Source organism: Sinohyriopsis cumingii, chromosome 11, assembly GCF_028554795.1.
Source record: "Sinohyriopsis cumingii isolate HCF-2022 chromosome 11, ASM2855479v2, whole genome shotgun sequence".
NCBI lineage: Eukaryota > Metazoa > Mollusca > Bivalvia > Unionida > Unionidae > Sinohyriopsis > Sinohyriopsis cumingii.
Window position 1 is genome coordinate 39,235,893 of NC_142971.1, and position 25,844 is coordinate 39,261,736.

General features: G+C 35.9%; 1 protein-coding gene across 4 annotated transcripts in view; it reads left to right on the forward strand.

The window, feature by feature from the left end:
* The window catches only part of LOC149787959 (protein arginine N-methyltransferase 6-like), a 137,463-nt gene that overhangs the window by 85,357 nt on the left and 26,262 nt on the right, over positions 1 to 25,844 (forward strand). For 3 of the 4 annotated variants that reach the window (XM_089974231.1, XM_089974229.1, XM_089974227.1), the window contains exons 5-7: positions 13,319 to 13,419; positions 20,717 to 20,764; positions 22,854 to 22,922. In XM_089974231.1, coding sequence (XP_089830357.1) covers positions 13,319 to 13,419; positions 20,717 to 20,764; positions 22,854 to 22,922 — 218 coding nt within the window. The remainder of the gene's footprint in view (positions 1 to 13,318; positions 13,420 to 20,716; positions 20,765 to 22,853; positions 22,923 to 25,844) is intronic. The other variant, XM_089974228.1, reaches the window with a different exon arrangement.

Consider the following 25,844-nt stretch of genomic DNA (forward strand, 5'->3'; position numbering starts at 1 on the left):
CATCAACTGAAAGATATTTGTGAATTGAGCTGATGCGTCTCAGCTCAAGATATGCAGCCTTGCATATGTTCATGACATGTTGGTGCAGTGTGAGAATACTGTCCAGAGTAACACCTAGGTTTCGTACTGATTGTGTGAATTTAATGTTGGCATTGCTGGTATTTATTGTTTGAGGTAAAGGATGTGAATGAGAAAGTCTTTGTGTTGTGATCAGAATGGCCTCAGTTTTTTCATCATTCATCTGCAGCATGTTACATGTCATCCATGATTTCACATCAGAAATGCACCTCTCTACACCTTGGATGGTAGCATCAACTTCAGTTGGGTGGCTAGATTTGTATATTTGGGTCATCATCGTACAATTGGTTAGACACTGGATGATGATCTATGACACTTGAGAGCGACTGAGTGTACAGAATGAAGAGAACAGGTCCAAGAAGTAGACCCCTGTGGAACACCACAACATAGATCAACTGGGCTGGAGTATTCCATTTGCAGATACAATTTGTGTCTTGTTGACCAAGTACATACATACATACATACTTACATACATGATACTTACATACATGCATGCATGCATGCATGCATCCATCCATCCATCCATCCATACATACATACATACATACACAGACACACACACACACACACACACACACACACACACACAATACATGCATACATACATACATGCATAATACATACATGCATAGTATTCTAGTTGTACACACATGCACATGTGCAGACACATACACAGACATACATACATGCATGCATGCATGCATACATACATACATAGATACATACATACATACATACACACACACACACACACACACACAATACATGCATACATGCATACATACATACATACATGCATGCATGCATACATACATACATATATACATACATAGTATTCTAGTTGTACACACAGGCACATGTGCAGACATATACGTAGACACATACATCAGACACACACATGCACATGTGCAGACACATACACAGACATGTACAGCAGACACACGCAGACACACACACACACACACACACTGCCATGAATATTTTTATGGTTTGACATGAAATGTTTTTTAATGTTATAATTACCACATGTAGATGATCAGCAAATCACTACTTTTCAATTTTTATAGGAGTTATTTCCCCTTTTGACCTGCAGCTGTGTAACTCTTGTGAGCACATCTAGTCTATTTTTCATAAATTCTGAAATATTATATTCATCATCATCAGATGTGCATATTCAAAAATCAATATGCTTCCACACTTGTTGCCTGAGTTATTACCCTTTTTCTTGGAGCTTAATGGCGTTTATGACAGAATCTTTTTAATGCTGTCAGTCCCAAAGGTTTTTTTGATGGATTGTCATGAAATTTGGTAGATATTGTCTTGATGACTTGAAAAAATGTGTATAGACAAATCACTTTGATTCTGCAATCATTTTTAAGAGTTATTGACCTTTTTCTCTTGTTGTTTTATGAAGTGTGTGACATAGCATCATTAGTGGAACTAGTTCCACATGTGACACAGTATCATTAGAGGAACTAGTCCCACTGTTTGATCAATTGCCATGAAACTTGGTAACTATCAGGGTCATTGCTTCAAGATATTGACAAATCACTTCTCTCCCATGATATGTGTGTGAATTATTGCCCCTTGTGTTTTGTAGTTTAATGCAGAGTACAGCACATTCTTGTTACCACAGCTAGACTTGCCGTTTGACTTTTACTTTGTGAAACTTCGTACATATTATGGATTATAGACATCATCTTAAGATGCATATATAGACACATTAGTTTACTCCCTTGATTTATGTATGGGTTATTTCCGTTTTTGATTTTCAGCTGGGTGCAGTGTATGAGAGTTTTGTGAATGAAACTACTCTTGTTAGTGGATTGCTTTGTAATTTAGTAGATGTATATATTATGATGATTATTAGAAGATATGCATCCTAACACATTATTGTACTCACTATTTTTAGAATTGTACTCTTTTCTCTTTTTTGTAGAAGACTCATCTTTATTATTGGGTAGGGGTTAGATGCAGTGAGGATATATTTGCTTACCATTCCTGTTTTCTTCTTGATATTTTAAAAGCTGTTTGACAACATAGATGAGTCATGGTATACTTGTGTTTCTGAATTTGATGGCATCGTATGTAGTAGAGCCTGAGTTATATCTTCCAAGCCAACGTAACTTTTTAATGTCTCCTTTTCTGTGCCCTTTGAAATAAAGCCATGAAACTTCATTATTTTCTACGTTTGCACAGAAAACTATCTATTATGTCATAAAGGTCACAATAGAATTTCATTATTGTATATTTTTGTTGATCTTCCGTGTAACTGTAGGTCAGGACACAAAATCATTGAATTTATTGTTAAAAATTATATTTTATTGTGACTCAAGGAGCACAAGTCAACTGAGACACCTCATATTACAATTTGAAATAATACAGTTTGCCAAGCATGCTTGACAAGATACATATGACATTGAGATGTGCATCTGTTGGAACTATGCAGATCTGTAGTAAATCTGTAGTGGGGCAGCTCGATTACACCCAAGTTTTATAAACTTTCATATACTTGAGAGATCTAGCAGGACTTATTTTATAATGTAGCTTTTCAGAGGGCTCTTTTAATAAAAATATGAGTATCTTTCAACAGAAGGTAGAAGTTGGATCTTACACTTAGAAAAACAGTCTTAAAATTGCTCTCTTCATGATTACCATGTTTTGGTTTCAACCCAGATGATACTAATCTACTGTCAAAAAAGAGTTGCTCCATTTACATTAATTAGAACAGAATTTAATATAGAAACATATTTCTTTCTGACAAATAACCTCCATTGATAGTACAATGAATTTGAAATATACTTGTATGCCCCTCAATAGAAAACAATTGAAGTTGGATTAGAAATATTTCAGTTGTGCTGTTTTTAATTTATACACTATTTACCAGTAGTGACAGTAAAAAAAAGAAACAAAATTCAGTTTGTAAGCACAAATTGCTTTCTGTTGACCTCAGCTTGTGCACACTAACTGTACTGTTGACCATAACTTGTGTATAAAAATTGCATTCTGTTGACCTCAGCTTGTGTACATGAATTGCACTCTGTTGATTTCAGTTTGGGCACCCAGACTGCCTCTTTACCTCAGCTTGTGTGCATGAATTGCACTCTGTTGACTTCAACTTGTGTAGACGTATTGCACTCTGTTGATCTTAACTTGTGTACATGAATTGCACTCTTTTGACTGCAGCTTGTGTACACATAATGCACTCGGTTGACCTCAGCTGAACATGAATTGCACTCTTTTGACATTGTCCTTCAGATCTCAGCATCTTGCTGTTGATTGCACTCATGTGATGACATCAGACTAATATCTCACACTGAGTATTACTGTGTGTGACATACCCCTCCAAAAGAGACATCTATTATGCAAGAAAAATACCATACTTATTTGATGTCTTGTAAATAAAGACAAAATGGTTTCATGTTAGAGTACAAAATCGTTCTCACTCAACTTCTCATTTTACTGATCAGCAGATTTCTAATGGTGGACTTCATGGTTTGATCCATCAGTTGAGACCTGCAATCAGAGTATTTGAAACAGTCAGGAATAAACTTCGGTTAGGGTAAATAATCCTGTGTGAATGTGACCTTGAGTTTGCATCAGCAGACTGCAGTAGAAGTGTGTCAAGTTTTACCAGGGGAGGTAATCCTGAGTGAACTATGGGCATAAAAGTTAGAAGTCAGAGTCATCCAGGAATAGTGTCATTTTCATTTCGTTTAAAAACAGTAGATTATATGTAAAAATAACTATATATGTTGTGTAGGTCACTCTGTAAAAGAGCCCTTCAGTTTGATATCAGCAATACCTCATATATTGTTATTGCGTAGCTAACCTTCCTGGATCGGAAATTACCCTGGTCCATGTGATGAGAATTCCTCTTCCCATAGGGTAACTTTCTGGAAGATTTTAGAAGCCTACCCTATTACTAGGCATATGCCCAGTAGTCCTTATCTTTTTTCAGGAAAACGCCATCTTAATGGTTAAAATTTTTACACGCTATGAGAAGTTGTTTTCACTTCACATCTGAAAGCATGAATTGGGCATATTTATTATGTGTATCATAATTATGGAGTTTATTTACCCTCAGTCCAAGAGTTTTCATAGATGGAATGAAACTGTTATGAGAGTTCTTGACTTTTTCAATCAGTTTTTCTTAACCTTGCTGTTAGGTTAGGTTACACACACAAACCAGGGTGTTAGGGTAACTTTTTTTTGTCTTATTCCAATTAAGTTCATTGTCTTTTCTTGTTTTCTGTTCTTCAGGTAGGCATTAGTTTCCATGACAATATCTGTGGCATTTGTGTTTGCCTTGATTTTCTTGAGTTACGAATCACCAAAATTTATATTATATTCTATACATTTTTGCAGAATTCTGCTTGTGGAATGTCACCAGTTTGCATATTTTATTGTGTGTTTAGTTTTATTTTATATTGTCTATAAAGAATAATATTCTGTTTAAGTCTGATAAAAGAAATTTGCGGGGTCTTTTTTGTTGCTTTCATCATCCCCAATATTCACACAGTAAAGTGTTGCTGCCATCATTTGCATTAAAAATTTTAGTTTATGTTATTTTGATTCATATTAAATATAGACACACTGGGCTGGAAAATGTTAGAGCAGATGGATCTTTTCAAATTCAAAACATGTCAGATCTGAAAAAAGGACAAATCAACACCACTTTACAAATTTAAAAGAAGAATATGATAAGAATGTATTACAGCACTCATTGCACCTGACTATGATCGTTACAGTATTCCAGATCGCGATCATTCAACGAAAGTTTCACATGTTGACTGGTTAAAAGTGAGTAATGAATCTTAATCATTTTTCAGATTATTATATTTTTCTAAAGAGCTTTTTAAACTGTGCACTGCATGTTGAGAAAATGAAAGAAACATCACCCATTCCCCCAATCCCCATAAAAGAAAATCAGTCATAGATTTGGAGCCATGAACAGACATAATTTACCAGCAAAAATGTAGGTACCCACCTTTCTGTTATCCAGCTGTAGTGTTCACAAACCTGTCCAACTTGAACGCACTCTAAACTCAGATTTTTCAATAGTTGGTAAAGAACAAATTTATTTACTTAATAGACATTGAAAGGTTGAAATCCATTTAGCTCAAGATTTTTGTTTTGATGGTCAACCATACTGACTGTACCATTTTCAAGTGTAGAAGCTTTTTTGCCTACATGGAAATTTGGGATTAATGCCAGGGGTTAACAATTTCCATGATAAAGCATAGTTTGGATCAAAACTTGTATTTATTGTGCAAGGGCAGTGCCATACTTCATTTGGTGGAATAAATCCCAGCAGGCAGATGTGCTCATGGTATTGTTGCCAATTAGATACCTGATTGGTGATGTATTTAATGCTGTGAACCAATCTGCACCATATGATTATTTCAGTAAAGGATACACACATATTAGTTTAATTGTAAGGCTGGGTTCACTTAATGGTTGAGAAATCAATAGGAGACTAATGGGATGGGTTTGTCTTAGTAGCTTAATGTATTAGTTATAACTAATCCTAGATATACTGGGATGCATATTATGGATAACTAAGCAGATAAAACAGATATAATTACTGGGAAATGACTTCCTTACTGGATAAAATTGGGAGATGTAGTATGCAAAGTCCTCAAGAAAATACAGTGGTCTCGCCCAGTTGGGCCCCTTATTATATTGCTGCCATCTTATAATACAGGTATAGTCATGAATCCTATTCATTTAGTTCAGTTCTTTTGCTGTACTGGTCATAAACCAGAAGAGCTTATGAGATGGTTTCCTGTTCATCTGTTCATGAGCACAAGTGTTGCTTCAAGTGGCCAAGTGGTCTAAAGTACTCACCATTACATATCACTGCCATCTCACCTTTGCCTGCATGTGGATATGTGAGAAAGCTTGCCAGTAGCTTCTTGTGGGTCGGTGGTTCTTTCTGGGTTTTTTTCGGGTTTTTCCTGCACCATATACTGGCTGCCATGTATAGCCTATCGTGCTGAAAAATGGTGTTAACCCCTATAACAACAACAACTTGTGCATATGTTTTGTATCTCTACTGTTCATAAACTATTGGGTGGAAGCAATACAGTCACATTCATCCCATAGTCCAGTCCTCAATGAAGCTCACACATCCAATATGGCTGCTACGGCAGCCATCTTGAAAGTCTGGATGGCTTATATACATGGGGTTTTCCAAAAAGATTTCTGATGTCCAGTTAGTACTAAATGAAAATGGTGTCAGTTTGATGTCCAAGATAGTTGCCACGGCAGCTATCATGAAAATTGTCTTCTGGCTACTCCATCTGAATATAAAATCATAATTTCACAAGAATACTTCTCATCATGTCTAGCTGTTCCTCAGCGAAAATATACCAATCTGACATATAATATGGCTGTAATAGTGGCCATATTGAACATTTTTTTATTGCTGCTACATGTCTAGTTGGTGACAATGAAAATGGTGTTGATCTGACATCCAAGGCAACCATTTCAAAATCTTGTTATCATTCTCTTGAATAGAAAGTCATAATGACATAGGGTTTTCACCAGAAGACTTCTTATGATGTCCAATTGATTCTAAGTGAAAATGGTGCTATCTAATGTCCAGTATGGCCACTGTGGCAGCCATCTTGAAAATAACATTATTGCTAATCCTTTGAATGGCTAGTCTTTCAGCATAGGATTTTCAGTGAAAGATTTCTTGTGACGTCCTTTTGTTCCTAAATGAAGTGGTGCTGATCTGATGTCCAATATGGCCACAACAGCAGCTGTCTCAAAAATCTTGTTATTGCTACTCCTAGTTGTATTGACGTGGGGTTTTGACCAAAAGACTAATGATGATATAGATTTGGTCCTGAATCTTGTCCTGAATGAAAATGGTGCTTCTTGCAAATCAAGAATGGCAGCTACTGCTGCCATCTTGAGAATCTTTGCTACTTCTCCTGTACTGACGGTCATATCTAGTTGGTCCTCAATGAAAATTGCCATTTAATTTTCACACAGTTATTTGAGTTGTCCATCCTCTACAGTCACCAAACTTTATAGCTGGCTTTCACTTGGGGTAAGGAAGAACCCTGTTGACTTTGGGGCCACAAGATCAGAGGTCACGTTTTCTGTGACTGAAAGATGAAAAATAGTTTCTGCACATCAGCTTGTGTTTTAAATCATTTATGGTTAAGAAACTTTGTTGATGCCTTGAACTTGGGGTAAGGAAGAAGCAATGAAGAAGCATACTGATTTCAAGGTCAGAAGGTCAAAAGTCAGGGTCATGGAGACTGAAAGAATAACCATGGCTTCTGCACAATAGTTTTATTCTACATCCTATATTTGGTCCACAGTTTATGGATGGCTTGTGTCTAGGGTAAGGTTGAAGCTTTTTGGAATCATAAGGTCAAAGGTCAAGATCGCTGTCACTGAAAATAGAAAAATGGTTTCTGCACAAAAATTTAAATTATCTACACAGCAGATTATTAAACATGAGGCAGATTATAATGGGCTGTTTGTGATACTCATGGTTTCTTTGGTTTTTCTTATATGTTGCATACATCTGTAAAATGTAGCCAGTCATGTTTGTTAGTTCGTGATCATAACTCAGTCTACTCAAAAATTGTCATCAGCACGGGATTTTCTTGTACATTTGACAATGCCCCAATGCTTTGAGACAGAAATTTTTCTACATCTTTTTGTCACACATTTTTAATTGGTTGTAAGCAGGACAGGAAGTGAAGACATTATTCATAATTAAGGATATTCTGAAATGGATATTTTTGAAGGAACTTTTTGACAGTTTGATGTAAATGTTACTGCTTCTTGACAACTTTCTGTATCAGAATAAAAATTGACTTGGAAGTAGAGTTTTTTCCAGTACTGCCAAAGCTTTTATCTGGAAATGTTACATTGCTTTATTTTCTGGAACATGTTTATTATTTTTATTGTGTTTGAGTCAGTTTTACTTGCAAACTGTTGCCAAAATATGTCTGACAGTTATTGGGCTGATGCTGTACTACATTTGTTGATTTTGTCTTGATTTGATTGTGGAACTGTGGTCAAGAAAGTTAGTGGGATTTTTTTTATTCCTTGCACTGTTTCGCTTTTATATAATTTTCACAGTTTTTAATGTTTTATTTCATTGTTCATATACAAGAGGGCATGATAAAATACAATTAATTTTCATTGTCCATGTTTTATTTTTATTAGCCGGATCAGTGTTCTCTCTTTTGTGATATAGATTTTTCCTGATGTTGTTTAATTTTGCCTTTTTTTTCTAAAATTTATGCTTTCCTTCACTGTTGTATCCAGGATGGCATGATAACTAAGATGAAAGTTCTACCATTTCATGTTACTTTTAATCTGTTTGAAAAATACACTCTAATGATATCTGTGATTTGGATCTTTTCAATTGAAAAAGACTACAGACTGTACTTTAATTATTTGGTAACAACACCCATCCATGGAATACCATTTCAGCTTAGAGCTCTGTCTAGCCATGGTTACCTGAATGTTGAAAATGGATAAATATCTGACAAGAAAGCTGCCTTCATACAATACCTGACAGCTAAACACTGGATGGCTGAAGTCTATTTAGATCAAGAATTTAGTCCTTGAATGTCATCTCAAAACAATATTTCTAATTCGTGTGTGAACTTAAGTTCGAAGTTTTGTGCATGTAATGGGATAAAAATTTCCAAAACAAAACATAATGCATGTATAGATCTGAAGGTTTTTGTTTGTTTTCCAAAGGCAATCCCATACATGATTTGTTGGCACAAATCCAAGCAAACATATGGGCCACTGAGTATTGTTGCCAGTTAATTGCCTGATTAATTACCTGATTAGTGATGTATGTACTGTTGGGAACCAATCTGTTTCAAACAGCTTCTCATTTATCAGTCTGGACAGCAACAGGATGTATCACCTGTATTACAGTAACCATGATAAATAAAAATTAGTTTTCTTGTAAAGTTGTGTTCACTTATTCGTTGAGTAATCAACAGGAGACTAATGAAGTCAGTTAAAAATTTGGGCTTTAGAAATACTTTGTAGGTTACTGTATTTTTTAAAACTGATCCTTGATATAACTACAGTGTAGCAATACAAATTACTTTTTACAAACAAATGATAATCAGATATAAATATTGGGAGATATAAAATAATAAGATATGAAATAATGAGCACAGAGACTTGAACTTCTAACTGAATATAACTATACCTTTAACTGTTAAATAAAGTATTATAGAACCTCATTTATCAAAGTTCTTAAGTCTTATGAAAACACAAAAGTCCGTTGAACTAAAAGACCCAATGTTACACTGCCATTTCTTGCAAGTAGCTGTGGTCATGGAGCCTATATATTTGGTTTAATTCTATGTATTTCATAGCATCATAATTCATTTCACTTCATTTTATTTATAGGTTAATAATAATAATAATAATGAGGACTTTGTATAGTGCCTAATCTTTAGAAGCTCTGAGCGCTTTACAACATTAGACAACACCTATAAGATAAAAAAAATATAATAATATTATTACAAAAACAAACACCATGAAATTAGAAAACAAAAAACATGCTGAAAATATTTAAGGTAGGAAACATTATTAGGTCTTTAAGTTTGTTCTTGCAGTCAAAATAAGTGAGTTTTGAGAGCACTCTTGAATGGGATCACTGGGTCTCTGTAAGTTCAGTGGGCAATTCATTCCACGTTGCTGGGCCCTGGTATGCAAAAGAACGCTGTCCATATGACTTTGTTTTCATAGTGGGGATAATGCATATACGATTGTCAGAAGAGGAACGTATATAAGAACTGGTTATAATTTAGTTTCAATTAAATACCAAAGTTAATGTTTTAGCTTAAACAAGATTTTTTGAGAAACTTTGTCAGTGCAATTAGATATGTACTGCTTGAGGGGTTTGGTGGAAAGCATGAGCTTGTAAGAGCATGTTCTCCCCAAAAATAACAGACAATACAACATGATAAATCTGGATGATGGTACTAGTCATTATTAAGTAGAAGTTTAAATAGACATATGTATGCAAAGCAAAACTTAAATCTTTTAGTCATCTTAATGTAATTTTGCACAAAAAGATATTCTCATGTTAATTTTATGTTTGTTCAACTCTCCCCAACAAAGTAGAGGACAGTTATTGTACTGCACCCCCATGTCCACATCATTGTCCCCCATGTCCACATCATTGTCAGTGTCATCATCCCCATGTCCACATCATTGTCAGTGTCATCATCCCCATGTCCACATCATTGTCAGGGTCATCATCCCCATGTCCACATCATTGTCAGTGTCATCACCCGCTTATATATAAAAGCATATACCTATGTACAGCTTCATTGCATGTTTGGGGGGGGGGGGCTTATTATTTTTTTAACATAGCTTTAACAATGTTTTAGTTATATCATTACATGTCTGCAGTGTGTCAGTTTATAGTGATGTCTAGCACTGGGGCATCATGCCGCAGACATGTAAGTTTTTGATACAACTCCACCGAGTTTCGAAATCTTTACATATCCCGCATCCAAGGTGGCAGCTTCATTGAATCCCAAGCATTCCTCTTTGGCCCCTGGAAACAGTTAAGATTGGGAAGGAGACTAAGTTTGTATATCTTGGGTAACTTTATTTATTTTGTAATAATTTTAGGCACTATACATGTACTACTACCTGGAATCATGAATTTTGGCAAGGCTTCTTGTCTCATCACAAAAGTAAGTCACTCTCGCGACAATAAATAAAGTCACTCTGTTACTACCATCTCGCGACAATAAATAAAGTCAGTGTGATCTTCATTTCATATTGAACTGGCTTAAGTTATTGCATTAGCTCATGAGCTCAGATTTCTTGGACCTCCTGTGTTACATACTACTGTACCTGGAATCATGATACTTGTTCGAGGATGCATCTTGATGAGTACTACTGGTACATCCTCATCTCCAAAATAGGTCCCTGCGACCCATGTTTCACACTCACAGATTTTGGTTAAGTTTGTTTTAATTGTTATTTAATTGTTTAATTGTTTAATTAAACTAGATGGTCATATACATCTCTCTTAGTACCATACCCATGCAGGAAAGGTCATTGATCCACATTTCACATATTACTTGCTTCAGTTAAATGTTTGAGTTTAGCTCATGACAACATAGGTTTTTTGCACATTAGATACATACAATCCAATCTAGAATCATGAAACCTTTTCGTTTTCATCTGCTACCTCAGCTGTGGTGTCTGATCATCATGACACTTGTGTTTCCATCTGCTACCTCAACTGTAGTGTCTGATCACAAAACTTGTGTTTCCATCTGCTACGTCAGCTGTGGTGTCTGATTATTATGAAACCTATGTTTCCATGTGCTACCTCAGCAGTAGTGTCTGTACAAGCTAATTATTAATGCATGAACTGGGCTTGTACTACTGGTTGTCACTTAATGGCCATATTGGCAACCATCTTGAAATCTTGTTATTGCTACTTCTCCTGCTTGAATCACTGTATCATCATCACGTGTTCATAAAAAGACTTTGTATGGTATCTAGCTCAGGTCCTATGAAAAGTATGCCATTATGACATTCAATATGGCCACCATGGCAGCCATCTTAAAAATATTGTCCTTAATACTCTTCTTGACCAGCATCATATTGATGTGGGGTTTTCACCAGAAGACTTCTTATGATGTACAGTTGGTCTTAATTGTGCAGATCTGACTTCAGTATGGCTACCACAGCAGCCATTTTGAAATCTTGCTATTGCTATTCCTGAATGGATGGTCGTACATGTATTTTGAAAACACCATTATCTCTACTACTCCAGCTGGATGACTATTTCAGCATAGGGTTTTCAGCAGTAGACACCTCATGATGCCTAGTTGGTGCTAAATGAAAATTATGTCAATCATGTGTCAGTTATGGCTGCTATGACAACCATCTTAAAACACTTCTTCTCATTATTTCCACTGAATGGATGATCAGTATGACATGGGGTTTCACCAAAAGACTTCTAATGATATCCACTTTGTCCTAAATGAAGGTCAAGCTGACATCCAGTTTGTGTACCACAACAGCAAATTTGAAAATTTTTTTATTGCTGAAGAATATCAGAGACGGTTTTAAAACCTGACAGTTGGAAAGGAAGTCACATTAAATGGTCTTATCATGAATTCCTGGAAATTCTTTAAACTCCGTTGAGCATCAGTCTCTTCAAGGGTCTCTTGCTTTAATATCCAATGAAAGCTGTGGTAGGGGTTATGGTGTTAATCCTTCCTCCAGTAAATTTTGCATTTAAGTAGGTGTCTCTGATGCTGATCGGGGGCCCCGAGTTGCCGAGTGGTCTAAAGCGCTCTCCGTTACGGATCACTGCCTTCTCACCTCTGCCTGCGTGGGTTCAAGTCTCGGATTCGACTAATGTGGGTATGTGAGAAAGCTTGCCAGTAGCTTCTCATGGGTTGGTGGTTCTTTCCGGGGTTTTCCTGGGTTCTTCCTTCACAAGTAATACTGGCCGCCATGTATAGCCTATCATTTGCTGAAAAATGGCGTTAAACCCTACAACAATAACAACAACAACTGGCGCTGGTCAATGCATTAGTGTTCCATGAAGACATTTATTGTTCATGTATAATTTATTACAATTTATCTGATTTAATTTAGTTTGCAGTTAAGTACAGGTATGCCTGACCAATAGATCCCTCCATTAGCTGATTGGAGTACTAGGTCTTTCAGAGGTAGAATGATGAATATGAAACCCCCCAGCCTTTAGCATACATTCAAAGCATGTATGCAATTTCTGTGTTTACAACCATATATCATCTGTCCCTAAATTTTGTTGGGGGAGGAGACCACCTTAGTACATGCATGTATTGTCTAAAAAATCTCTCTGCCCAGAGGAAACCACAATGCAGTTGGAAGGAATGTGGACCCTTCAAGCATATCGCCATGGCACCACTCTTAAGTGAGTTGGAGCATAACCACTCTGCCAGTGAAGCACTCCTTGAGTGCTTCCTTGCACAGTGTTAAAGTTAACACTGTTCAAGTCACTTTAATGTGACTTTACAACACCTCTTCTGTTTATAAGCCAACTGCAGGAACCTGCATTAGTGATGGAGAACGGGGTGTTGAAGTACATAAGATGAGAGGGGGATTGGGATATTCATGTAGGCAATTGCTGGATATGTGAGGTGGCTGATATCATAGGTGACCATTATGGGAGGTTAGATTATATGATGCATTTGAATATTTTTTTCAGTGTATGCCATTGAGGCCAGTGACATGGCAGAACAGACACAGAGACTGGTTGAGGAAAACAGGATGGAGGATAGAATTGATGTCATACAGAATAAAATTGAGGTGAATTCATTGTGTCACATTTTGCATGTATTGTATTAATGTTTAATAGATACACATACATACACAGAGATACACAACTGTATTATGGACTGGCAGATTAGAATCTATGCTATCTGCTTCAAGATAAGAGTATAACAAACAGCATTGACCCTTATCTGCCAATACATTGGGCAATGGCAGATCAAAGTTTGTATTATTAGCAGTTTGGTGTGTATATTTTACAACAGTAAGTATAGTACATAAATAAAGTTGGATTTTTTTTATTTGACTAGTTAACATTTTGTAGAGAGGTACGACTGTCTGCGTGCATTTTGTATGTTTGATAGTGACATATATTTCTGATTGCAGTTACTCTGCCGTATCTAATATTGGATAGTTGACAAATCCAGATGACTATTACAAGTGAAAGGTTTCATTGCTGGTCCCAATTTTCAGGAAACATTTTGAGCAGAAAATTATTTCACAGCTATGAAAAAGCCAAGATGGGGTTTCTAATTTTGTTGTTTTGAGACATAGTTCATTTTCGTTGTGCCCACCAAAAGGTAGAGCTGCATATAATATTGTGATGTCCATTGGTTTTTGGATCCATCTGCACACACATCTGTCTGGTCCGTTTAGTGTCCACACAAAAAGCATGTTTTATACCCTCAGTTGATACCAAACTGAATGGTTTACACTTGTGCCTAGAATGAATGCCTTTGAAATTGAGGTGAAAAGGTCAAAGGTCAGGTCACTATGAAAGAAAACAAAATTGTTTCTGCACAAAAACATTTGGTTTACATCACAGACTATGATGTAACATCAGCACTTTGGGTAAGGAAGATGCCTGTTGTGTTTGGGGAGTAAGGTTAAAACTCAAAGTCAGTTTTGTTGAAAAGTGAAAAAAAAAGATTTCTGCACAGAAACTTCAGTTCTTGACAATATAGCTTTACTGAAGTTTGTGAATGGCTTAATTTGGGGTAAGAAACATAGACAAATTATTTTTAGAGTCAGAATTACATTTACATAAAAAAACATTGGAGCTTTTTTTTAACAACTATAAACAATAATATAAAAAATGACTTAAACAGCCAGACATACATACATGCATTTGTGCTTTTTAATGCAACTTGTTATGAAAATTATGTTTCTTTGCTAAAATATAAGTCATTTAAAATATAAATCAATTACATGAATAGATTCTACTCAGCAGTTGCATGTTGTCTTAAAGTATACATGCATAATGGCTGACAAAAACATGCATAATATACTGTTTTATATGCACAGAGATTTTTAATATACAGTTACAAGAGATGGGTAAGACTGAACATAATATACAGAATGCTCACAATTAGTATTAATGCATTGGGAGCATGTTTATGACGCGACTGATCATTTATGTTTGTCACAAGACAGATCATTTATGTTTCTCACAAGACAGATCATTTATGTTTGTCACAAGACAGATCATTTGTTTGTCACAAGACAGATCATTTATGTTTGTCACAAGACAGATCATTTATGTTTATCACGTGACTGATAATTTATGTTTGTTACAAGACTCATCATTTATGTTTATCACGTGACTGATAATTTATGTTTGTCACAAGATTGATCATTTATGTTTATCATGTGACTGATAATTTATGTTTGTCACAAGACTGATCATTTATGTTTGTCACGTGACTGATAATTTATGTTTGTCACAAGATTGATCATTTATGTTTATCACATGACAGATAATTTATGTTTGTCACAAGACTGATCATTTATGTTTATCACAAGACAGATCATTTATGTTTGTCACAAGACAGATCATTTATGTTTATCACAAGACTGATCATTTATGTTTGTAACAAGACTGATAATTTACGTTTATCACAGGACTGATGATTTGTTTATCACAATACAGATCATTTATGTTTATCACAAGACAGATGATTTATGTTTATCATAAGACTGATGATTTGTTTATCACAAGACAGATCATTTATGTTTATCATGAGACTGATCATTTATGTTTGTCACAAGACTGATAATTTACGTTTGTCACAAGACAGATCATTTATGTTTATCACGAGACTGATCATTTATGTTTGTCACAAGACTGATAATTTATGTTTATCACAAGACTCATGATTTGTTTATTACAAGACAGATCATTTATGTTTATCACAAGACAGCTCATTTATGTTTATCATGAGATTGATCATTTATGTTTATCGCAAGACTGATCATTTATGTTTATCACAAGATTGGTCATTTATGTTTATATTGCAAGACTGATCATTTATGTTTATCACGAGATTGATCATTTATGTTTATTGCAAGACTGATCATTTATGTTTGTCACAAGACAGATCATTTATGTTTATCACAAGACAGATCATTTATGTTTGTCACAGGACAGATCATTTATGTTTGTCACAAGACAGATCATTTATGTTTGTCACGTGACTGATAATTTATGTTTGTCACAAGACTCATCATTTATGTTTATCACGTGACTGATAATTTATGTTTATCACAAGACAGATCATTTATGTTTATCACAAGACTGATCGTTTATGTTTATCACAAGCCTGATCGTTTTATGTTTATCATGAGATTGATCGTTTATGTTTATCATGAGATTGATCATTTATGTTTATCACAAGACAGGTCATTTATGTTTATCATAATACAGATCATTTATGTTTATCACAAGACTGATCGTTTATGTTTATCACAAGACAGATCGTTTTCTGTTTATCATGAGATTGATCATTTATGTTTATCACAAGACAGATTATTTATGTTTATCATAAGACAGATCATTTATGTTTATCACAAGACTGATCGTTTATGTTTATCATGAGATTGATCATTTATGTTTATCACAAGACAGATCATTTATGAACAACTGACAGTATATACAGGGAAACAAATGAGAATAGTGGATAAGAATCAAATATAACTGAAAGCTGTAAGCAGACTACAGAACTAAAAGCAGGGCAGAAGAACTAAAATCTAAAAATACTTCATGTGTGGCAAAGCTTAAAGTTCGAGAATTGTTATAGAATATTGGTTCTTGAACAGTTCATGAACATTCCATTATTTGAAGACCACTCAGGTGGCCTAGTGGTTAGAGCATCTGCCTCGGAAGTGGGAGGTCATGGGTTCGAACCCCAGCCGAGTCATACCAAAGACTTACAAAAATGGTTCTAACAGCTGCCTTGCTAGACACTCAGCATGAATATGTTAGTGTTAGGACTGGTCGGACTGATGTCAGGATAATGTGGCTGGGTGGGACATCATGCTACATGATGCCTCATTGCTAGACATCACTATAAACTGCCATACTGCAGATATCATAGCAATATGACTGAAAAATTGTTAAAGCTACATTAAAAATCCTAATCACACACACACACACACACACACACACACACACACACATTATTTGAATTGTTCATTATTAAGGTTAAAGAAAATGAAATAATAGTGAGTTATGCCTTCCCAGCAGGAATGAGCATTGCCCTTTCAATATAAGCATAGTGCCAGGGATCGATGTGAGTCACACATTCCCATTGACAAGAAAGAGCAGCATTTTGATTGCCAGAATGATCTTTGAATGGTGAACCAGTCAGTTACCAGTCACTATTCTTCGAGTGCTGGTTACCAGTCACCATGCCATGCCTTTCAAACAACCATACACAGGGCATTGATTGTCAGTCTGGAAACAGGGATCGGGTTAGTACCCCCTTTGTCTCAGTGTTAGCATCCAATCTGTATGCATACGGAAGGGGAGTTGGGTTGGGATTGCTTGTTCTCACTAACCCACCCCACATCCCATGATATCATGAATGTCCTCGACTTGGTTTGATTGAATAGCAGACATCACAAGCAGGGTACCTATTCCATCACTGGCTGCCTTGTCCAGAAAAAAATGTGATCCACCACTCTCATTCAAGACTGTTGAGAGGAGAGCAGTTACTGTTGAGAAGGGATCAGTTATCTCATTTGCCATTTTCTGTGCTCTTGCCATTGGTCTGTTACTGCAGCTATTTGCTCTGCCCTTAAGACCCCCACTTTGGACTCCATCGCATCTCAAGTGGGCATATGAGCTCGGACCTGTGCATGTCTCTCAGTCAAAGTCTTGGAAGCTTTTTGAGTTCACGGCCTGAGCTTTAGTGATAAGTACCATGTGCAGCATTTCAGTGCTTACTGGAGGCTGTGGCAATAACATCAAGGCATGCACTTTCCACTGCAATGACAATCTCTGCAGAGCTTCTCCACCTCCACAGGAATGCTGCCTTTGAGACATCTAAAGTCATTCTGGACCACAGCAAGAACATTTTATGAGCTGCACCTCTGGCGGCAGATATACTTTTTGAGGTCTTAACCTCACTGTAGGATTTGAGGATTTGAGGGACCACCAACACCATTGCCTATACATGACTCCCAGTCATCAAAACCAGTCAAGAAATGCATACACCCTGACCAACTGTGGGAAACTCCTCACAAGTTCTTCAGAAAGGGTCATCAGCAGACAAATGAGCAGCCCAGGTAAAACTTCTTCCTGTCAGTCTTTCACTAGATAAGGCAGTTGCAGGGTCCAAGAGAGGAAGTCTTTAGACAACTTCTTGACAAAGGAGAGAGGTGGTCAGCTCTAGGCAGTTGCAACCTCTCCTGCAGATCTTCTTCTTTCCGGTGACCCAGTAGGTGCTTGACTAGCCCACTTTTCAGGGGTTTGATCAGGCATCATGGATAATGTGGGTAAATTCCATTTTAATTGTTGTTGGGTTTAATGCTATTTTTCAGCACACAATAGGTTATACATGGTGGCCAGTATTAGTGGTGGAGGAAGAACGCAGGAGATCCCCGGAAAGAACCACCGACCCTTTAGAAGCTTCTGGCAAGCTTTCTGGCATACCCACGTTGGCCAAATCCGAGACTCGAACCTATGCAGACAGAGGTGAGATGGTAGTGATCCGTAACAGAGAGCGCTTTAGACCACTCGGCCACTTGGGGGCCCCCCATTCCATTTTAAAGTAAGAATACTGGTTTATCTTCTGGTTGAGTCCAAATGCAATGACAGATTAATTGTTATGATTTAATTATAGTCTAATTGTGTCCAAAAACTTTGACAGATTAATTGCTATGACTTAAGTATAGTCTAATTGAGTACAAAAGCTATTTAAAAAATGAATTACTATGACTTAGATATAGTCAATTTAGTCCAAAAACTATTAAAAAAATTAGACCAGCTGTGACTTTATTATAGTGTTACTTGGTTCATAAAACTATGACAGATAAATTAGTGACTGAGTCGAAAACTGTGTCAAAGATTTGACAAGATCAGCACTTAACACATTAACTCCTGGAGGTTTTTGTCATTTTTGCCTAAAAATCGAGTAGGAAACACATTTTGAAAGCTATTTCTGAATAGATCCAAAAACACCAAATCCCCGGTGATCTTTCATTAACATTTTTCATTGCCTATTTGACTCGCCTATGAGCAGACGGGTAAAAGTTGTATGGGGGTTTTTTTGTTTTTTTTTTTGCTAAACGGAGCCATTATTTTTGTATCGAGACCACTCTTTATTCCAAATGCCCATCTTATCCTACTTTTTGCAAAGGTTCATCTGTCTGTTTGCAGTTCATACTGGTTTGCCTTAGATCTGAGACCAAAATGTCTAAAATCCTGACACAGAATCGGATTCCAACCACGGGCGAATTTGGGTAGAAAAACGTCGGGTCCAAAAAATAAGTTTTTTTTACCTGTATTTTGTAGTGCAACTAGATATTCCAGATTATTTGGTATCATTGTAGAGCTACATCTGTCAACCTTTCTATAATACCACCCACGTTAGTGTATCATGCATGACCATGATGCTACAGAGCTCGGTAGTAGGCTACTACCTCCTGCCCAGTAAAGTCATTGCTAGGGGTTAAGGAATTGCTAAATTTGTACTTTATGTGCAGTGTCGATGCACAAGTGATTAAATATGCAATGAATACTCAAATTTTGTGACGTCACCAAAATGGACTGTTTAACACATTAACCCCTGGAGCTTTTTGTCATTTTTTCCTGAAAATCGAGTAGGAAACGCATTTTGAAAGCTATTTCTGAATAGACTCGAAAACACCAAATCCCCGGTCATCTTTCAATAACTGCCTAGTTGTGTTAGAAACATCGTTTTTCATTGGCTATTTGCCTCGCGCACGAGCAGAAGGGTAAAAATTGGACTTCTTTTTTTGCTAAACGGAGCCATTATTTTTGCATGGAGACCACTCTTTATTCCAAATGCCCATCTTATCCTACTTTTTGCAAAGGCTCATTTGTCTGTTTGCAGTTCATACCAGTTTGCCTTAGATCTGAGACCAAAAAGTCTAAAATCCATACACAAAATCAGATTCCGACCATGAGCAAATTTTGGGTTAAAAAAAGTCGGGTCCAAAAATTGAGGTTTTTCTATCTGTATTTTGTAGTGCAACTAGATATTCCAGATTATTTGGTATCATTGTAGAGCTTTATCTGTCTACCTTTCTTTAATACCACCCACTTTAGTGTATCATGCATGACCATGACGCTACAGAGCTCGGCAGTAGGCTACTACCTCCTGCCCCATAAAGTCGTCGCTAGGGGTTAATGTGTTAACACATTAACCCCTGGAGGTTTTTGTCATTTTTACCTGAAAATCGAGTAGGAAACACATTTTGAAAGCTATTTCTGAATACATCAGAAAACACCAAATCCCCGGTGATCTTTCATTAACATACTGCCTAGTTGTGTTAGAAACATCATTTTTCATTGGCTGTTTGACTTGCGCATGAGCAGAAGGTTAAAAGTTGGAGTTCCTTATTTTTCTTTCTTTTTTTTCTAAACAGAGCCATTATTTTTGTATCGAGAGCACTCTTTATTCCAAATGCCCTTCTTATCCTACTGTTTGCAAAGGCTTATCTGTCTGTTTGCAGTTCATACTGGTTTGCCTTACATCTGAGACCAAAAAGCCTAAAATCCTGACACAAAATCGGACAACGACCACGGGCAAATTTTGGGTAGAAAAAAGTCAGATCCAAAAAATGAGGTTTTTTATCTGTATTTTGTAGTGCAACTAGATATTCCAGATTATTTGGTATCATTGTAGAGCTACATCTGTCTACCTTTCTATAATACCACCCATGTTAGTGTATCATACATGACCATGATGCTACAGAGCTCGGCAGTAGGCTACTACCTCCTGCCCTGTTAAGTTGTCGCTGGGGTTAATGTCTTAAAGAGCATGAAGTTTCTCCAACTACCTTGATTTATAGATTATCTTGTTCATTACAGGATGTGGAATTTCCAGAGGAATTAGATGTGATAGTCAGTGAGTGGATGGTAAGATGATAATGTTGATGATAAGGATGAGAACACATTTGATGAACTTGTGCTAGGGACTCTAACATATTTTACTGTGAGCTCACTGTTTTGCATTGACTGTCAAATTTAGGTGAATTTTGTGGTTTCACAAATGCTACAAAAAACCATGAAGGTAAAGCCTTAATGAACAGTAATCCTTTCATTTAGAAAAAGGACACCTTCCCCAATCTACAAAATTAAGTATCAGTGAAAATGTCATTTAAAAAAAAAAATAATGAAAATTAATACTAATGAAAATAAATGAATTCACAGTATTTGTTGCATTAAGCATTCTTTTAAATAAATCAAAGATTACTTTTACCAACTATACTTGTTTTTAAGCCAGGTCCACAAGCAACATACACTCTGATGTGCCATTGCACAGTGCAGTGCAGATCAGAGTCCATGGTTTTTATTTCTTCTGATTACTCCTAATAAACTGCGTAGACCCTGCAATGGCAGATCTGGATCTGTGCAGTTTGCTATTGGATCAACTTATATGAATGTGTATGTTAAGTACTAATGGATAAAACATCATTCCCCCACCCAGCTTTATTGTCTTAGAAAGACTAATTTAATGACTCAGGGTCAGGGTCATTTCAGGGTCACTGAGGTCATTGCATTTCTTCACAGTGCATTGCTTGTTATAATGTATTCTTAGTTGATTAGATTTAATCCATTAAAACATTTAATTATTAGCAGCAGAAAAGAGAGGTAAAAAATATTGATGAAATCATTGAAAGAGCATGTTACATGTAACAGAGAAAAGAAAGAAAGATCAGTTATCACTTGAACAAATGATAAAGACTCTGATTTGCCTGTGCATTATGTACCATCAGATCATGGTCTGTGTAGGCTGTTAAATCAGCCCCTCATCCATAATGATATTGATTTTCGGGTTATGGGCTGATGTCACCTATTCATTAAAAGTTGCAATCATCAGCAGCCAATTCTGGTTGCACACATTGGTGTACATTATATACACTTTTAAACCTGGCAAAATCATACCTATTTATCCAGATGTACGCACAATGCATGCTATATTATGGCACATTCATTCACTACAAACTGTGCTATTGGGACGTTTTGAATATTTTAATGCATATTTGAAATGATTGTACTTGTCTGCAAGAATATTCTTTAGACAGTCATCTTACTGAATGCACCCTAAACTAGTCTTATTTATGAAACTAGAGCTATACACACATACATATATTTTTATTATATGTTTGCCATTTTTTCATAGCATATTGTTTTGACCTTAATTGTCCATCTTCCATCTGTCCATTAACCTTTCCTATTCTGCAGGATAACTTAAATTCTGCAGTGCTGTGGCACATAACTCTGCCAGTTGATACATTTTGGGGTCAAAGGTCAAGGATGCTGACATTTTTTTTCTGCACAATAACTTAAGTTTTCCTCCATTTGCAGTTAATAAGTTTTCCTCCATTTGCAGTTAATAAGCAGTGGGTATTTGTCCCTGTGAGAGAAAAACAAATGATTTTTGCATATTAACTTTTATTCTAGACTACAAACCCTGTATCACAACTTGTGGAAGGTTTTGCACCTATGCACCTATGGTCTTGAAGAGGCCTTTTGATTTGGGGTCAGAATGACAGAGCTTAGCGTCATTGTGGCTTCCGAGTAAATGGGTTTCACTGGAAAACTTTTATTTTTGAGTAAGTTCCTCCACTGAACGTTTTGGATGGCTTGTACATATGGATAATAAAGCAATCTATAGATTTATGAGTCTGTAGGTCAGAGGTTAAGGTCAGTGTCTATTAAGAAATAATGGTTTCTGCATATTAAAGTTCAAGGCTGACTAACGTTACCAAAGGTCCAGGTCAGTAAGACCCTTTGGCCAATAATCTCAAGAGTTGGCCATGACCAGCTAATTTCTGCACAGAGGACTATTAAAAAAATTTGAGGGGGAGAGACTTATGATGGTCTATTCCTGGTACTTGTGTTTCTTTTGTTCAGCAGAGAGAATCTTTACACTTTTAATTAACTTAAAGACTTTTATAACCTTAATCCATATTTAATTATAACTTCTTTATTTTTTTGGCAGGGATATTGCCTGTTTTATGAATCAATGCTTCCATCAGTGTTACACTGTCGAGACAAGTGGCTGAAAAAGGTAGAAAGACACCATGTTACACAGTATTATCTAATTAGCTGACATTTTGTGAAAGTCAGGGTGGGTGGGTAGGTGGGTGAGTACATTGACTACAAATTTCTAGGACAGGGTTACTATTGGAAATAAGCTTTCTGAAAAGGAATTTGACCAAAATTTTCTAAAGTGGCTGAATGAGCATGTCATCAAAGATGTTTATCATAGGATAATTACAATCAAGTTGATAGCAACTAAATTAGATAACTGTAAATTGAAATTTGTTCTCTTCAGCTTAATAATAATAATAATGATAATAATAATAATTGACAGGAAGGTTACATAGCTTTAAGATGCTTTCTAATTTTTGTGGGTCTTTATTAAGGGTGAAATGATACACCTGTGCTGCGTATTGATACGATTCATGATACGCAGCCTGCAATGCAATACATATTGATACCCATATGAACTTGATGGTCTTTCCATCTTTGGAAGGTAGGTGGTGCTCTTTCATGTATGTTGACATTCTTGGTTGTATTTCTAGTATGCAGACTACAGATAGACATATAGTAGATAGACATATAGTTATCATATATTTATATACAATTCTCATTGATGAGAAGATATCAACAATACTTTCAAACAGACCACCTGTTGGTTGCAGTGAGTTTTATGGTGGCTCCATTAACTCTCTATGTTTTTCACAACATGAATGATTTGAAAACATATTATTACCAGTTTCATGTCTCAGTTACACTTGGAAGACATTATGATGTTATCTTCAGAACATAAAAAAATAATGCAATTTCCTCGTGCATAGAAAATCTCACCTAGAACAAATCCAGGCATGGGAAAAAGGTTGAATGCCAACAAAATATATCACATTTTATTTCCTGCATATGCAAAAGACTGCTGCAGTCACGGGTACTTGTATCTGATAGCAAAGAAGGAAAACTATTGACTACACCCAGTCCTATTCTAAAATTTTCTTTTAACTTAAACAGAGGTGATAAACTTGAACAGTTTGAAATCTGCCCCATCGCTCATTATGTGCTAATTTCATTTACTCCATCAGCACCTTCGTTCACTGGTTTAATATCTCTGCATAAAAAAGAGAAATTCCAAATTTGTTTCCCATGTACACTTTAAGGAGAGATGATGACAGGATTTTATCTTAAGGGAGACCTACCCCGTTATTAAAGAAAAAAAGTAGGGGAGGAAGAAATGGTCATAAGTCAATATTTATCTAAACTTCAAAATCTGTCTCTCTTTCATCCTGGTCTACTTTCTTATAGCTCAGCTGAAATCAACATCTTTGACAGATGTCACCACTAGTGATATAAGCATTAATCTGTTAATTAATTCTCAGACAATCTGCTCCATTTCTTTGTATCAATATCATTTTTTAACCCTTATTTTATTCAGTGTATCTTAATCCTGATATGGATACATGTATATGGTTTGGTAGCATATGATGCGCAGGGCAAAATCAATTTAAACAAATGAAAATTGCATTATACTTTTAAATCTTGTGTATTTTAATTAGGTTCAGTATTTTGCTCTTTGTATATTTAATTTTGAGCTACTAATAAAAGAGTCATACCGTCTATTTGTTTTTCTAACAAGCTTGTACATCCGACTAGTATTTAACACCATTTCTTGCTCAAAATAACTCACTTGTGTCTCCATTAACACTTTGCCAGCTCCAATAATATGATATACTTCATAACTTTAAAAATTGTTGTCATTGTCACTATCAGCAGCAAAGTATTTGCCAAACGAAATTGTAATGAACCACACCGGGAATTTTACATTTTGGGTTTTCTAGGTAGCCTGTATTTTAAACACACATTTGTAAAACTTTCTTCATGAATGGTTAAAACTATGCCATAATTTTTATTCCTGGGCACATTGTTTTTCTCAAATTTAAATCTAATCCCAGTCATTCATGTCGTGCTTGAAGAACCCAGATATGGAACAGTTTCTACCCGAAAAACAGATGTCTCAACAAGAATGATTAAATAAAAATTGTATGCTTCACTGAGCACACTTTCATATATGGGACTTTCAATGAATTTGTGGGAGTTTTTGCGTTTCACTGTTCTCTAAGCACACACCTCCAAGCACACATATTCGTACAAATTTTGCATGATTCACGCAATGGCACACCCTGACAGCTTCTCCGCTTAAATACTTGACATATCTAATGACTTTCCTGTGAAGTCTCTCTGTTGCTCTGCCAATACTTCCTGTTTGTCATGCAGAGAATAAGCTACATTGATTTCTGATTGGTGGTTATTGTTTAACCTGGAGCAGAACAAGTAATAACCACAAATGAGATTTCATTGTAACTTATTTTAACATGCATCACACCGGTAAAGTAGCTTTCAAATCAACCAAAAAAGTCAAGATACAATTCTAAGTATAAACTGCCGTGATTGTGGTTATTAAGTGATGAGTAAAGTACTTTGTTATACATATGGAAAATGTTTGGAATGTATAGTATATGCTGAACATACTTCTGGGTTCAGATAATTAGCATGAAATGGGGGGGGGGGGCAGATTACAAACCATGTTACTTTGTGTTAAGTTGTATATGGTGAGTGGGTATTCTCAAATAATCTTTTTTTGTTTTTACTAATAAATATAAGTATCTATGACTGCAAATGCTGTTTCAGATGGATTATAATTTTACAGAATAACAAGGCAACTAATAATAATTATTCATGACTGCTGATGACTAATACAACATGCATATTGTAAGTATCATTTTGTATAGATTCTCTGTCTCTTGTATCGGATATGTGTACGATATCAATATTTTGATGAATCGTTTCACCCCTAGTCTCTAAATTGCATCAGTTTTAATCTTCCTCTTTTCATTATTCTGTCTTTTTCTGCAAAATGTAGATGTTTAACAGATTTCAGATATATTCACCTTAATAAACT